General features: G+C 43.8%; 1 protein-coding gene across 1 annotated transcript; it reads right to left on the reverse strand.

Moving 5' to 3' along the window:
- Positions 1-1,788: 1,788 nt before the first annotated feature.
- Positions 1,789-5,357, reverse strand: LOC123490895 (large neutral amino acids transporter small subunit 3-like). Its single transcript, XM_045220736.1, has 8 exons — positions 5,261-5,357; positions 4,921-5,054; positions 4,570-4,697; positions 4,312-4,458; positions 4,014-4,049; positions 3,813-3,930; positions 2,036-2,165; positions 1,789-1,931 (listed from the first exon to the last, which is right to left on the reverse strand). The coding sequence occupies exons 1-8, from the start codon at positions 5,342-5,344 to the stop codon at positions 1,854-1,856; spliced, it is 855 nt and encodes a 284-aa protein (XP_045076671.1). The 5' UTR covers positions 5,345-5,357; the 3' UTR covers positions 1,789-1,853.
- Positions 5,358-15,990: the final 10,633 nt, after the last annotated feature.

The following is a 15,990-nucleotide window of genomic DNA, read 5'->3' on the forward strand; positions in this document are numbered from 1 at the left end:
GGGTAGAGAACACAGCAAAAGCAGAAAATACATCAGAATTACAGTTATATTCATGGCACCACAATGAATACATCTGCTAACAATAACACACAATTCCCCTTTTTAACACATATGCAGCTAAAAGGTACAAAAATACACTTAAATACATATTTATTTACACACACAAGTTCATTCCTGTGCACAAAGCTGTAAAGTACTTCACAGTAGACACTACCATTCTACGTGTCTACTTTTAAAACCTTCAAATCAGTCTTGGCTTTGGGGGTCAAGTCAAGTGTCCCACAAGTTCATGTTCTCTATTTAAAAACATCTGAAATGTGTGTTCAGTGGAGAATGACCAATTGACTACACTTCTTAAATCTTTAAACAATCTATGCATAGAATATCTATGTATTTCATGGTTAATGGATGATAAACTGACCAATGAAAAGTCAAATCTACACACTACATACACACAGACGGGTCTTGATTGTAGAGACGGTTGGGGAAAAGAGCGAGGTAGTTAGTTTCTCTACAGTCGGTCTGTATGTATGTATGTTTGTTGATGCAATAAGAGAAATGTTCTGAGAAAAATATGATGGCAATATATATTTGGTATAGCAAATTGTAGCATTCCTCATGGCTGGATGAAGTGTGCATGGCTCTGGTTTCCCCAAGCTTCATAGTAAAACGTGTCACTACCTTCATACGTGCTCTAGGCGTGTCAGGGCCATACAGATAATACATTTGTTTGGACAAAATATATTTATCTTTATATAGATGTGTTATTCAGACTTTCTTAGATGTCATTTTGATTCCTTTTTTTGTATATGACACCCAGTGTATTTGATTTACATCAATAGACACTATCATGAATGGCTTTTTTTGGTTTCAGCAGAAGCTGCAGAATTCATATTATCTGAATATCATTCTTTTGGTGTTGTGTGTGTGTTTTCTGTCAGCATGGATTGAGTAATACTAAAGGATTAACACGCCACTGAAGGGTTTTTCAAGTACCTTAGAAGTTTTGGCCTAGCAACACAGACATGAGTGTGTGAGTATCTGCTTGTGACTAGTGAAAAGTAACGTGGCTTTTTAACAAGTCATTTGGATTTCTGAACTGAACCCAAATAAATAAAATAAAATAAAGAGCATAAAATAAAATAAAAACGTCTCTATCAAGACAAAAATTATATGGTTTAGTCAACAGAAAAGGTCAACAAAAACAGCAACAGCAATAATCCTTACAATGCAAAAAAAAAAAAAACATGATATTGTTGTTGCTGATTTTGTGGATACCATGGACATTGACACAAATAATCCTACAGTTCCCACAATCCTTAGCATTGCTCCAGAACCACTTCCTATGCTTACTGGATGCTGTGACCGTTGCTATGGTGTTTGAGGCCCGTTGTGCTCTGAGTGGTTGAGAGCCTCGCTCTCCTGGCCAATGGCATTCTTTTCTCGAGCTTCCTTCTCCTGGATCAGGTGTCTGCGATGGTAGAACAGGTATCCAGGCAACAGGAAGCCACCCAATGAGAAGAGGATCATGCCCAGGTTGATCTGATGGGTGAAGGAGATATGGGAAGTTAGGGGGGTTAAAAAGTATTGTATGGGTAACTGCATGGTAAAACTCTGAGCGTGTGTGTGTGTCTCACCCAGTAGGGGTCTCCGTGCAGGGATCCCACCATGACGACGAAGAGGGCTGCTGCAGAAGGGCGATCACAGCACTGATCATCGACTGCAGCCCAGTCAGAGTACCAAAGTGGTTAGGGTACCTGAGGGAGCAAAATTATTTCTCAAGTACATTTCTGTATTTAAAGATGATGACGGTGATGATGGAGTTGTATGATGAAGATGAGGAAGTTGAGAACTTACACAGCAGCATACAGGCCTCCACAGCAGGAGTGGATGAAACCTCTGACCATGGTGTGGAGGATGAAGGTCAGGATCTACAGCGGGTGAAAGAATGTTGACATTTGGGTATTTTTGTTTGTCTGATAATACAGTATGTCAGAATGAACGAGGGATCATTTGTGTGTGTGTGTGTGTGTACCTGAAGTTGCAGGTTGTCTATCAGACAGCACACTCCGAACATCAGCAGTAGCAGGTTGGTGAAGATGAAGGCTCTCATGGCATTGGTGATTTTCTGGATCTTTTTGTCTCTCGTCGGCCCGTCTGCTGGTCTTTGTGGGATTGGACAGGGACAATGAGATAAGACATCAACCTCACCTCTTACATCCATTTAGCCTATTTCCTCTTTTCCCATTCTATCCATTCTATTTTTCCACAAAGTTCCCATTATGCCTTCTTTCCCCCTGCCCTCCCTCCCCTCTTTCTCTCTCTCTCAGGGTGCGAATTACAGGGGAGCCAGGGGGGTTCAGCTCCCCTGAATGCAACAAAAGTCAAACTTTGGGGGGTCTCTAAATAATTATAATTTTACCATTCTCCTATTTGTTTAAAATGCAGTGGTAAATATGTTTTACAATGGTAAATATTAAAATAAAAGCTTCCAAATGAAACTAACACCCCCACCTCTCTGTCATGGTTTAAACCATTTACTTCTACAGGGCTGCACTTGTCATCCAAGGCAGGCGGAGTGCTGTTCGGATGGTAGAATTCTATAGCTGGCTAGACCGTAGCGCTGTCCACTACTGAATTTTGGCCTCAGCTGAGCTCCTTTACGCATAGATTTTCCTTTGTACTTACTAATTTTCGCCATTTGTTTGCCATGCGTCCTTGCTAAAAAAAAAGGCCTTTATTCCAACGCATTAGATTTATCAGTTGATTTACCATTGTTTGCTTTTGTCAGTCAGCTGTTTAGAGCGCTCATTGCTTTGTTTTTCAGGTGTGCGCGGGTACTGGTGTTCTCCCTGGCCACAAGAAGTAGACCATTTCATTTGCTTTATTATTTTCTATCAATATTTGCATTATATTGAATGTGTAGGCTACCTGTTCACAGAGGAATGTACTTGATGTTTATCCTTTTATTTGTGTATTTCTCATGCTCTTGTTGTTGATTGTTGTGTCACTAATTCCCTATTAAGTCTCTGTTCCTACTTTGTACGTTTTGTATTTAAAAATCACACTGCTCTCTGTGCCGAGTTGTGGTAGCTATCCGTGATCCTGAATCACTATTTTCTTGTGCGGGCAAGCACTAAAATAAACATCTCCAATATTTTACTGTTTACAATGCCTATCAATTCATTGGCTCTGTTTCTAAATAGTGATTGTGTGATGACAAGACAAAACAGCTAACCTTGTAATATCTTAAGCAGCTTTATCTGAAGTCTGCAAGTGTTCATCGGCTGAGAGGGTGGGCTACGACATACACATTGTAGCCTAGTCTAGTAAATTGACCGTGTGTGTTAGGGTGACCATCCCTTTTTCCCGGGACAGTTTCAGACCCATTTCAGGTGTACCAACTTTTCAGTCTACAAAAAAGGTCAATTTGGCAGCAAGATAAATCAATTAATGTAGGCCTAATCATTAGGCACACTTTTTGGTGTTTTGTAACAGATGTACATTTCAGTTCATCAAACTGTGCGAGTGCACATGCAGTGCACTGTTTGGATGCGAGAATTATTTTGGAGTGGACGAACATGCACAGGTAGCCTTCTTTTTGAAGTGATTTGTTTGACAATCAGATGAAAACATCATGACTGGTTGTGTTCATGCCACATAAAAAGGTAATTCATTTTTGTCGTTAAATGACGTCTTGACTATTAGGCCCATTAATATGTTACATGCACGCGTCCAATAGAGACCCCCCCCCGAATGTCACGGTGTCATTCGCGCGCTGCTTTTGCTTTCTCTCTCTCACACACACACACCTCTTCTCTGTCTCTGCCACACACTCCTTCATCCTCCAGTCCATGATGTAGCCAATCACAGGACAGGTGACCAGGCAGAGCAGTTGCAGGGTGCCAAAGATGGACGAGTAGAAACTCACTGGAGAGGAGAGAACACACATTTAGACATGCATACATACACATGACAAGGACACGTCACTTTCACCAGGAGATATTTCCCACCTTTCTCCTTTGCCTCGACGATCAACTCCTCAGAAGCTGAGGAAAGAAAGGAGGACAACTTGATTAGAACACATTTACATGGAGGGAATAGGGCCCAGTCATGACAGTGTGTTGGTTTGTCAGTTGACTATCAGTTGGTTTGGTTTTCAGTTGACTATCAGTTGGTCTGGTTTGTCAGTTGACTGTCAGTTGGTCTGGTTTGTCAGTTGACTGTCAGTTGGTCTGGTTTGTCAGTTGTCTCTCAGTTGGTCTGGTTTGTCAGTTGACCGTCAGTTGGTCTGGTTTGTCAGTTACTCACCGTGAGGGTCGCCGTGGGTGACGAGAAACTCCAGCATCTTGTTCATGGCGCCCATAAAGAAAATGATCCTGAGCTGGGTCATCCCCATGGTAACCAGACTCCATAGGAAGATGGGCGAGAACACCGACCTACGGAATGGAATGACATCTGAGAGAACGAGAGAGAAGGCAGACAGTTAATATGGGTCAATGGGATGTGTTTGTGAGCAAGAGCTGCTAGAGCTGCTGTTGTGTTTTCATGTGTGTGTTCTGTACTCACTCTGTGTGTCAGCTGGGAGTTTCTCAGGGGAGTGGTTCAGGTCTCCGTTCAGGCTTCCATTCTTCTGACTCAACCTCTCTCCCACACCCTTATGGTCCCCAGACACATAAGTCAGCGCTAACTTCTTACTGTTAAAGAGGAAAAGAACGGAAGGAGAAATAGTTGTTTATTAACTCTTGTTGCATTTCAGTATGGTAACTGTTGTATTTCTACTTAACTGTCACTCGAAGTACTACAGTAACCTGATCAAGTTTTCACCTATCTGTATTGTTCTAGCATTGTGGAAGTATTATGATAATATTGTAATAGCCATTCTTTTGTGATCTGATGTTGTTTTAGTGTTGTACTGACCTGTAGTCGACCTCGTCAGGTGTGGGGAAGGCCTCCACTGGCCAGTTGAGGAAACAGTTGAGGAAGACTAAGCCTGCTAGACCCGACCACACCCACATGATCACCCGGAACGACACATCCGCATCATAGATCAGCTTAGAGAGGGACGAAGAGAAAATGGGGTGTTATTAGTATAGAATAGTATAAATATTTGAGGCTTACTGTGGACATTTCCTTGACTTCTTCACATAACATCTGAAGGACGAACGTGCATTCTATTTGTATAGAAGTGATACGGGGCAACGGTAACAAATATGCATCCATTTCTGACAAATGTAAAATGTGCATCCATCATGGTTACCTTGACTCCAGGGAAGGTGACAGCTGAGGAAGCGTAGGAGCCAATCATCAGAGACATGATTGTGGAGCTCAGACTGCCAAACATGTTGGGTAGCTGGAGGGAGAGGGGTGGGGAACAGGGGATGAGGAAGAAAGGAGAGAGATATAAATGTATGAACAGTCTCAAACATTGACAATTTGACCACAATCAACACACATTGATACAATATGAGAGCACAGACACTGTCCTACGAAAGTCTTGTTTGACTGTGTATTAGGAGTGCAGTAATGCAATTTCACCAGCAGAGGGGACAAAGGTATTGAGTAAAACAGAAGCCCAGCACAAGCCTACAGTATCTAGAGTATCACTTTGGCAGAGGAAGTAAGTATCACACTAAAACGATTTCCTAGCATTTAATAAAGTTAATAATAGACATAGAGGCAGAAGGATTGAAGCATAATTACATCTTTTTTTTTTGGGACCCAATGACATTCAATAAGAGTACTGTTCACAAGCTAGGCCATTTTCAGCACAGACGTTCTCTATTAGCAACCATACATCAACGTTGCGTAAGCAATTAACATCAGTGCTCTGACATGCAGTGTCAATGTCCCTTGATTTAAAAAAGTGATGATAATTTCTTCATGTTCAGGATCACTATGAAAGTCATTATTACTTGTAAGTACAGACTACAGAGCCACCTTGCAGCCCTGATGAGTGCTCCCAAAGGGGAACTTAATGTTAGTTTCAATCAATCAATCAATCAATTTTATTTTATATAGCCCTTCGTACATCAGCTAATATCTCGAAGTGCTGTACAGAAACCCAGCCTAAAACCCCAAACAGCTAGTAATGCAGGTGTAGAAGCACGGTGGCTAGGAAAAACTCCCTAGAAAGGCCAAAACCTAGGAAGAAACCTAGAGAGGAACCAGGCTATGAGGGGTGGCCAGTCCTCTTCTGGCTGTGCCGGGTGGAGATTATAACAGAACCATACCAAGATGTTCAAAAATGTTCATAAGTGACAAGCATGGTCAAATAATAATCAGGAATAAATCTCAGTTGGCTTTTCATAGCCGATCATTAAGAGTTGAAAACAGCAGGTCTGGGACAGGTAGGGGTTCCATAACCGCAGGCAGAACAGTTGAAACTGGAATAGCAGCAAGGCCAGGCGGACTGGGGACAGCAAGGAGTCACCACGGCCGGTAGTCCCGACTGTATGGTCCTAGGGGCTCAGGTCTCTCAGTTGGCTTTTCATAGCCGATCATTGAAGAGTTGAAAACAGCAGGTCTGGGACAGGTAGGGGTTTCAGTAACCGTGAGGCAGAACAGTTGAAACTGAATAGCAGCAAGGCCAGGCGGACTGGGGACAGCAAGGTGTCAGCATGCCCGGTAGTCCTGACGTATGGTCCTAGGGCTCAGGTTCTCAGAGAGAAAGAGAGAACGAGAGAATTAGAGAGAGCATACTTAAATTCACACAGGACACTGGATAAGACAGGAGAAGTACTCCAGGTATAACCAACTAACCCCAGCCCCCGACACATAAACTACTGCAGCATAAATACTGGAGGCTGAGACAGGAGCGGTCCGAGACACTGTGGCCCCATCCGAAGAAACCCCCGGACAGGGCCAAACAGGAAGGATATAACCCACCCACTCTGCCAAAGCACAGCCCCCGCACCACTAGAGGGATATCCTCAACCACCAACTTACAATCCTGAGACAAGGCCGAGTATAGCCCACAGAGGTCTCCACCACAGCACAAACCAAGGGGGCGCCAACGCAGACAGGAAGATCACGTCAGTAACTCAACCCACTCAAGTGACGCACCCCCTCCTAAGGGACGGCATGAAAGAGCACCAGCAAGCCAGTGACTCAGCCCCCTGTAACAGGGTTAGAGGCAGAGAACCCCAGTGGAGAGAGGGGAACCGGCCCGGCAGAGACAGCAAGGGCTGTTCGTTGCTCCAGAGCCTTTCCGTTCACCTTCACACTCCTGGGCCAGACTACACTCAATCATATGACCTACTGAAGAGATAAGTCTTCAGTAAAGACTTAAAGGTTGAGACCGAGTCTGCGTCTCTCACATGGGTAGGGCAGACTGTTCCATAAAAATGGAGATCTATAGGAGAAAGCCCCTGCCTCCCGCTGTTTGCTTAGAAATTCTAGGGACAATTAGGAGGCCTGCGTCTTGTGACCGTAGCGTACGTATTGGTATGTACGGCAGGACCAACTCGGGAAAGATAGGTAGGAGCAAGCCCATGTAATGCTTTATAGGTTAACAGTAAAACCTTGAAATCAGCCCTTGCCTTAACAGGAAGCCAGTGTAGGGAAGCTAGCACTGGAGTAATATGATCAAATTTCTTGGTTCTAGTCAGGATTCTAGCAGCCGTATTTAGCACTAACTGAAGTTTATTTAGTGCTTTATCCGGGTAGCCGGAAAGTAGAGCATTGCAGTAGTCTAACCTAGAAGCTAACAAATGCATGGATTAATTTTTCTGCATCATTTTTGGACAGAAAATTTCTGATTTTTGCAATGTTACGTAGATGGAAAAAAGCTGTCCTTGAAACAGTCTTGATATGTTTCGTCAAAAGAGAGATCAGGGTCAAGAGTAACGCCGAGGTCCTTACAGTTTTATTTGAGACGACTTTACAACCATCAAGATGAATTGTCAGATTTAACAGAAGATCTCTTTGTTTCTTGGGACCTAGAACAAGCATCTCTGTTTTGTCCGGTTTAAAGTGAAAGTTTTCAGCCATCCACTTCCTTATGTCTGAAACACAGGCTTCTAGCGAGGGCAATTTTTTGGGGCTTCACCATGTTTCATTGAAATGTACAGCTGTGTGTCATCCGCATAGCAGTGGAAAGTTAACATTATGTTTTCGAATAACATCCCCAAGAGGTAAAATATATAGTGAAAACAATAGTGGTCCTAAAAACGGAACCTTGAGGAACACCGAAATGTACAGTTGATTTGTCGGAGGACAGACCATTCACTGAGACAAACTGATATCTTTCCGACAGGTAAGATCTAAACCAGGCCAGAACTTGTCCGTGTAGACCAATTTGGGTTTCCAGTCTCTCCAAAAGAATGTGGTGATCGATGGTGTCAAAGGCAGCACTAAGGTCTAGTAGCACGAGGACAGATGCAGAGCCTCGGTCTGACGCCATTAAAAGGTCATTTACCACCTTCACAAGTGCAGTCTCAGTGCTATGATGGGGTCTAAAACAAGTCAAGATGCCTATTGAAGTTATTTGCCTAACTGAATCTCTGGGAGTTTAGGGAAATATGTTGACACAATACTTTCTTTCGAAGAGCAGCAGTACTCGTGCCGACTGAAAGTCAAACATGACGCCGTGAGCGAGGGGAAGTTGTGAACTTTTTGTCACCCCCTGACAGCGTGGACTGGCACCAGTTTGGTGTGTAGCTGGAGCCTAGAGGTCTCCCTGGGGCCATGTCAGAGGAGTCAGGTCTGGCACAACAACAGGCCGGCGAGCACACGGTAAAACTGTTCCTGGCCGTGGTCCGACATGACACTGGACTAGTAAAAGACATCTGAAACACCCGTCCTCATTGATGGGTTCCTAGAAGGCAAATATTTCACATCCTGGCGCAGACAACATGTAACGTACAGACATACCAGGATGATCTCTGACGGATTTTGGGAATGTGAGTGACAGGGGCCATGTGCTAAAAACACACAGAGAAAAGTTAGTATCTCTTACAAATGTCAAAGTAAACTTATTCTAGCCATGTTTTATGCCAGTCTTGACGTATGCCTGTTGGTCTTGACGTATGCCTGTTGGACTGTTACCTAACTGTACATCACAGTGAGACAGAGCGTCTCGGTGCCTGTGTCTGTTTGTGTGTCTCTGTGTGTGTGTGTGTGTATCTCTGTGTGTGTGTGTGTGTGTGTGTGTGTGTGCAGGAGGAGATATTCCCACAGGAGCACATAAAGGTCACATTTAACACATGTCCTTCAAGCACATGACATCCCTGTTTGGACAGCCAGGGTCAGTGGAAACACATGAGTTTCGCAGAGCGGAATGACCTACACTACAAAAATATGTGGACACCTGCTCGTCGAACATCTCATTCCAAAATCATGGCCATTAATATGGAGTTTGTCCTCCCTTTGCTGCTATAACAGCCTCCACTCTTCTGACAGAGACCATACATCAGGTACATGTGAATTACTGGAAATTTGACATGGATTTGAAAATACATTCTAGGATAGATTTTAAAAAAAAGTACATCTGTGAAAAGAGAATGTGTCTGAGAGAAACAGAGAGAAAGAGAAGGGGAAGACCGAGAGAGAGTGAGCGAGACAAAAAGTGTACTTGAGTTGATGTTAGGGTCCCCAAAGAAAGAGAATATACAGCTGAAGGCCTCCTCACTCTTTCCAAAGTTTACAGTAGGAAGTAGGGATGTGACAAATGGATCATTTCTCTTAACGTTTGAACAGCCATTTTTGTATCGGTTTTCCCTTAAAACGATAAGAAAAATCCATAACATTCCATGTGAATTCATAATGCAGCTGCGCTGCTGCCAGCAAAGGTTTGGGTCTCACGGTGCGTCCCTTTCAGATGGTTAAGTATTGGACCTGTACTACCATTTACTAGGGTCCTATAAAATCTGCGTTGCGGAAAACACGTACGGAATCATTAAAAGCGGAATTCAACACTATTCAAAAATGTATTGAACTTAATAGGAAATCAACTTAATGTATTGAACTTATTAGAACATTTATTAATTTGCCCAAGTTAATCAGAAGACATTAACAAAATGCATCAGTGATTTGTATTTTCCTGCAACTTTCTGAAATGGCACAGGACTGTCCCCGTCTGTCACAAGAGATCCACATAGCACGTTGGGGACGATGAAACAACGGAAGCCCAATCATTTTCAATGAAGGAAGCGAAGTGGGCGGGGACCGTTGGGCGATACGAGCATGGGAGAGGGACGTGAAAGTTGAGGAAAGCTGAAATGCAAATACTCTGCAACATCACATTGCTATTGACCAATCGAAGCTCACTATAGTTTCCAGCCCCTACTGGATTGGCTGATACCTAGCACTACCTAGCCTGCTTGATATTTTGCTAGCACCAACATGAGGGCGAAGCATGCGTGCTATGTGAATTTTACGCAGGATCTCGGCCGTGGTGTGTTGTGTGCGGTGCGCGCGCGTATGTGACTGTACTTACATACCCCAACCAGAAGCCATGGATTACAGGCAACATCCGCACTGAGCTAAAGGGTAGAGCTGCCTCTTTCAAGGAGCTGGACTCTAACCCGGAAGCTATAGAAAATCCCGCTATGCTCTCTGCGAAACATCAAACAGGCAAAGCGTCCAATACAGGACTAACATCGAATCGTACTACACCGGCTGCCCAGTAACACAGCCTACCAGGCGGCTAAATACCTTTATGCTCGCTGAGAAAGTAACACTGACACATGCATGAGAGCATCAGCTGTTCGGACGACTGCGTGATCACGCTCTCCGATAGCGATGTGAGTAACACCTTTAAACAGGTCAACATTCACAAGGCCGCAGGGCCAGACCGGATTACCAGGACGTATACTCTGAGTATGCGTGACCAACTGGAAGTGTCATCACTGACATTTTCAACCTCTCCTGTCTGAGTCTGTAATACCAATATGTTTCAAGCAGACCCCCACAGTCCCTGTGCCCAAGAACACTAAGGTAACCTGCCTAAATGACTGACCCGTAGCACTCACGTCTGTAGCCATGAAGTGCTTTGAAAGGCTGGTCATGGCTCATTTCAACACCATTATCCCAGAAACCCTAGACTCACTCCAATTTCCATAGCACGCCCCCAACAGATCCACAGATTATGCAATCTCTATTGCGCTCCACACTGCCCTTTTCCACACCTGGACAAAAGGAACACCTATGTGAGAATGCTATTCATTGACTACAACTCAGCGTTCAACACCATAGTGCCCTCAAAGCTCATCACTAAGCTGTGGACCCTGGGACTAAAACCTCCCTCTGCGACTGGCTCCTGGACTTCCTGACGGGCCACCCAGGTGGTAAGGGTAGGTAACAACATATCCGCCAGCTGATCCTCAACATGGGGGCCCCCTCAGGGGTGCGTGCTCAGTCCCCTCCTTACTCCCTGTTCACTCGACTGCATGGCCAGGTACCGACTCCAACACCATCATTAAGTTTGCCGATGACACAACAGTGGTAGGCCTGATCACCCGACACACGAGACAGCCTATAGGGAGGAGGTCAGAGACCTGGCCGTGTGGTGCCATGACAACAACCTCTCCCTCCATGTGATCAAAACAAAGAAGATGATTGTGGACTACAGGAAAAAGAAAGGACCACCGCCCCATTCTCATCGATCGGGCTGTAGTGGAGCAGGTTGACATAGACTGTTCTCTCTGCTCACCGCACGGCCAGCGGTACCGGAGCTCCAAGTCTAGGTCCATGAGGCTTCAAACAGCTTCTACCCAAACCATAAGACTCCTGAACATCTAATCAATGGCTACCGAGACTATTTACATTGCCCCCCCTTTACGCTGCTGCTACTCTGTTTATTATCTATGCATAGTCACCTTAATAACTCTACCTACATGTCCACTATTACCTCAATTACCTTGACTCTGTACATCCCCCTGTATATAGCCTCGCTATTGTTTAATTATTAGTTACTTTTTATTTCAGTATTATTATATATTGTATTTTTGCGATTTTTATGTGTTCTTTCTTAAAACTGCATTGTTAGTTAAGGGCTTGTAAGTAAGCATTTCACTGTATAGTCTACACCTGTTGTATTCGGCGCATGTGACAAATAACATTTTATTTGTATTCCACTGCCATGTCTTTTTATTCTCAACTGCTCACTCAGTCCTTTTTTCTGAGTGTGTGCAGTGTGGTCATGACCGGACAGCAGCGCTGCTTGATGATTGGCTGTTGGTCATGTCAGAACTGATATCCACCTGTCCCTCTATGGTGTGTGTGTGTGGGGCAGAGGCTCAGACTGTTTGTCTTCTATTGGTTTAACCCTCCCTGTAGCTCAGTTGGTAGAGCACGGGCTTACAGCGCCAGGGTTGTGGGTTCGTTTTCCAGGTCCAGTATGAAAAAATGCATGCACTTCCACTAACTGTAAGTCGCTCTGGATAAGGCGTCTGCTAAATGACTAAAATGTAAATGTAAAAATGTCTAGTCTACACTCTGTGTAGCCGTTAGCAATAATGCTAATGATAACCCTCTGCTGGTAGATATGGAAAGGGTTTCCCAAAAACCTTTTCAATTAAATGTTAACTACAAAGTAGCCTATGCCTACCTTGCAGAATGACATCATGATTATTCAGTCACCGTTTGTTAGCAAACTCTGCAATCACATGAACGCAACAGAAACACCGCTAACCAACCAAACAAAGGTCTCTGGCTGCAAAATTCAAAATGTCTTCGATTTTTTTCCAGACCTCAAAAGTGATCTCCTGATGTGGTTTAAGCATTGTTGTGGACTTAGAACATCCAATTTTGTTGTTTTTCTATTAAAACGTGTGAAAACTGAGAAAATTTACGGAATCAGACAAACATTTATGGATTTTACAGGGCCATACATCTACCTCAATTCCACCTTGCAAAGTTTGCATTTCTTTCTCATTTAACTTCTCAAAGTATTGCCATAAAGGACTTTGCTGCGGTCGCTTGCCTTTCTCTGCCATTTTTCCAACTGTTAACGACGATGACGTTTTGGTGAAGTGTCTACTCTAAAATAATTGATTCCTTGACTCCTTGCATGTCGACTCCCATTTCTGAGTGTCAAGATTCGAGAGTTCCTACTGGACAAATTCAGGTAGGTCCCTCCCTGTTTCGGTTGCTTACGTTTAAGAAACGTTTTGCAACAGAATTGGCGTAATGAATAAGTCCCAGGCGAGCCAGCGCGAGGGTGAGAGAGAAGGAAGGAGGCAGAAAAAAACGTGGTGAGCATATGTCTTGGTAATCTGTCTTGCATGCCTCGGAAATTCACCAAAGTAGCCTAAAGTTCGCCTCTTTCCCCAGGCCTTTAAAGCCTATCGTCTAGTTAGGCTATAACACGGAAAATAATATGTTTTGTGATAACTGCATTGTGATTTTAATTTCGTGGGGGTGAAAGCAAAAAAACATTGTTTTTCGGTTTGGTGGTTTTCTTAACGTTAAGTATTCTAATTTCATTTAAACATTCACACCCCTAGCAGGAAGCACTAAACCACAGCTGATTAGTACGCTCTTCCTCTATCTCTCTCTCTGTTTTACACCCCCTTCTGTAGGCCCAGGAGGGTCTCCTGACCATATAACCTGACCAGGAAATACTCTGGGCCCAAGTTAAGAGGCTGTAAGTGAGATCCCGTTTTCAAACCCCTCTCTGTCTCATCTGCCCTCTCTCTTTCTCAGGTCCACATCTGTCGGTCTGACATCTGTCTGTCTCTCTCAAGACACAGGCGGAAGGGCTTCGGAGGAATGTGGCGGTTGCCATGGGAGATCTTAAAACGGAACAGCTGAGCAGCAATTACCTGCCGGCTCGGCCTCAGGAAAGCCTCATAGACCACTTAAATAAGGCCAGGAGGTTTTCCTGACCAGGAACAACTCTAGGCCCTAGTTATAGTGTAGTGTTTTCCTGGTAAGGTCCTGGCCCTACTCTTATACATACCATGAAATGCCAATTGTCCACCAGCCAATCCTAAACACAACCGTAACTCAATATAACCCATTTAACTAGGGATGTTAGCGGTTAACCGGTTAGCTGCCGAAAATACATTATCGGTCTAAATTGTATCATTTAGTGGAATTCAGTTGGCGCACGTGTATTTTCGTTAGTTGTCATGTATCTTATTTATCACACGCGCAGAGCATACACAGCCTAGTTTGAGACAGTGCGAGAGCAGCTCCTCAAAAATCTGGTACTGGAGTGCAAGTGCTTTTGTAAGCCTAGTCATTGCACAACAAATAACAATTCTTAAACGTAATCACAAGTTAAAAACAGTTTTTTATGGCCACGACTAAAAATAGCTACTATTTGTATTTTTTCTATCTCAACTCGTAATTAAAGCGTGCCTCGCCATTCCAGTGCATATGCTATAGTCAACGTTAGGCAGGCTATCAGCGCGTCACCCACCACTATACAATGTGAGCTTGAGGCTGTATAATTGTTTGAAACCTGAACGTTTTACTTTACTTTAAATAATGAGGCATGTCTTACCTTGCTTCAGAGTAGCCTAGCCAAAATCCATCCATAGAAATGTGGAGGCAATTATTTTACAAAGACTTCCAGATGGCATTAACCAGCATTTCTCTTCTGTTCTATTGGTTTTCATGTCAACTTTCTTTAGTTGTCCAGAAGCCAAAGGCACAATCCTAGTCATATTAGCAACCCATCCTAGTTGTTGCTACTAGATTCCCCCTCTTTGTATGCCTCTAACAGAGATTTTCATCTCTGTCACATATGGAACAGCTTGCATTTTGGCAAAACAGAGACACATCATAGAGAGGGGTCAGAAAGGGACAAATGGAGAGGAGTGAATGTCAATGTCTATCAAGATTGGTGTATATGTGTGATAATGAAGAAACGCTCTGAGAAGAGAGGGAGAGAGGGGGGAAGGGAGAGAGAGAGAGAGCGAGAGTGCCCTTGTGTGTTTTGGGTAGAGGTGGATGGGCGGAGCAGAGGAGGGTGTGTGACGACTCAGGGCTTATGATTGGTGGAGGCACAAGTGGGACAATTTCCATACGGAAAAAGGCTAAACAACACCTGACTAAGATACGGTAACACAGCGCTACAGTAGGGTAATAATAGCACACTGGTTGCCCAAGATAAACACAGACAAGGTGCCCTATATCATATGACGTGCACACACCACATCACACACACACACAAACAAATACCTTCCAGACACAACACAATCCTCTGTCCTCTATGTTGCTGACCACCACCATATTACTCAACAATCAATACTAGGTAATTGTCATTCATCTATGCCGCAAAAACACCTTATTGGCACATCATACAAACAGGCCAAAAATTATTATTTTTTCAGTGATATGGGTCAGGCCTGGGTTCAAATACTATAAAAATCTGTGTGGTCAACGTGTGTTGCGCTTGTGGGGAAAACGTACTGTCCCAATAAAAACAACATAATGGACTGAAATCTGCTGAAAAATGGCTGAAATCTCCATGTTGCATCAAACAAGCGCATACAGGTGGCAGGTAGCTTAGTGGGTAAGAGTGTTGTGCCAGTAACCGAAAGGTCGCTGCTTCTAATCCCTGAGCTGACTAGGTGAAAAATCTGTTGATGTGCCCTTAAGCAAGGCACTTAACTCTAATTGCTCCTGTAAGTCGCTCTGGATAAGAGCGTCTGCTAAATGACTAAAATGTGAATGTAAATACAGGGGGAACATAAACAGTGGTACACAAAACGGGGATACGAGTTCAGAGGGAGGTGATTGATTAGAGATGAAGCCAATGGCTATGAAAAACTCTTGAATGAGTAGGTGTCCAAACTTTTGACTGGTTCTGTATGCCTCATCACAATTTTATCTCGGAGATTACGGACAGTTCCTTGGACTTCATGGTATAGTTTCTGCTCTGACATGCACTGTCAACTTTGGGACCTTATATAGACAGGTGTTTCTTTCTAAATCATGTCCAAACAATGGAATTGGCCACATGTGGACTCCTATCAAGTTGTGGTGACATCTCAAGGATGAGCAAAGGAAGTGTCATATCAAAGGGGAGTGAATACT

The sequence above is a fragment of the Coregonus clupeaformis genome, unplaced genomic scaffold, assembly GCF_020615455.1.
Source record: "Coregonus clupeaformis isolate EN_2021a unplaced genomic scaffold, ASM2061545v1 scaf5371, whole genome shotgun sequence".
NCBI lineage: Eukaryota > Metazoa > Chordata > Actinopteri > Salmoniformes > Salmonidae > Coregonus > Coregonus clupeaformis.

Excerpts from the sequence above, each read along its gene's own strand:
- LOC123490895 (XM_045220736.1), bottom strand. The coding sequence starts at position 5,344 with ATGTTTGGCAGTCTGAGCTCCACAATCATGTCTCTGATGATTGGCTCC. Across the intron at positions 4,459-4,569 it reads ACTCCCAGCTGACACACAGA|ATGTCATTCCATTCCGTAGG; the intron begins GTGAGTACAGAA and ends TCGTTCTCTCAG. Across the intron at positions 3,931-4,013 it reads CGTCGAGGCAAAGGAGAAAG|TGAGTTTCTACTCGTCCATC; the intron begins GTGGGAAATATC and ends TCTCCTCTCCAG.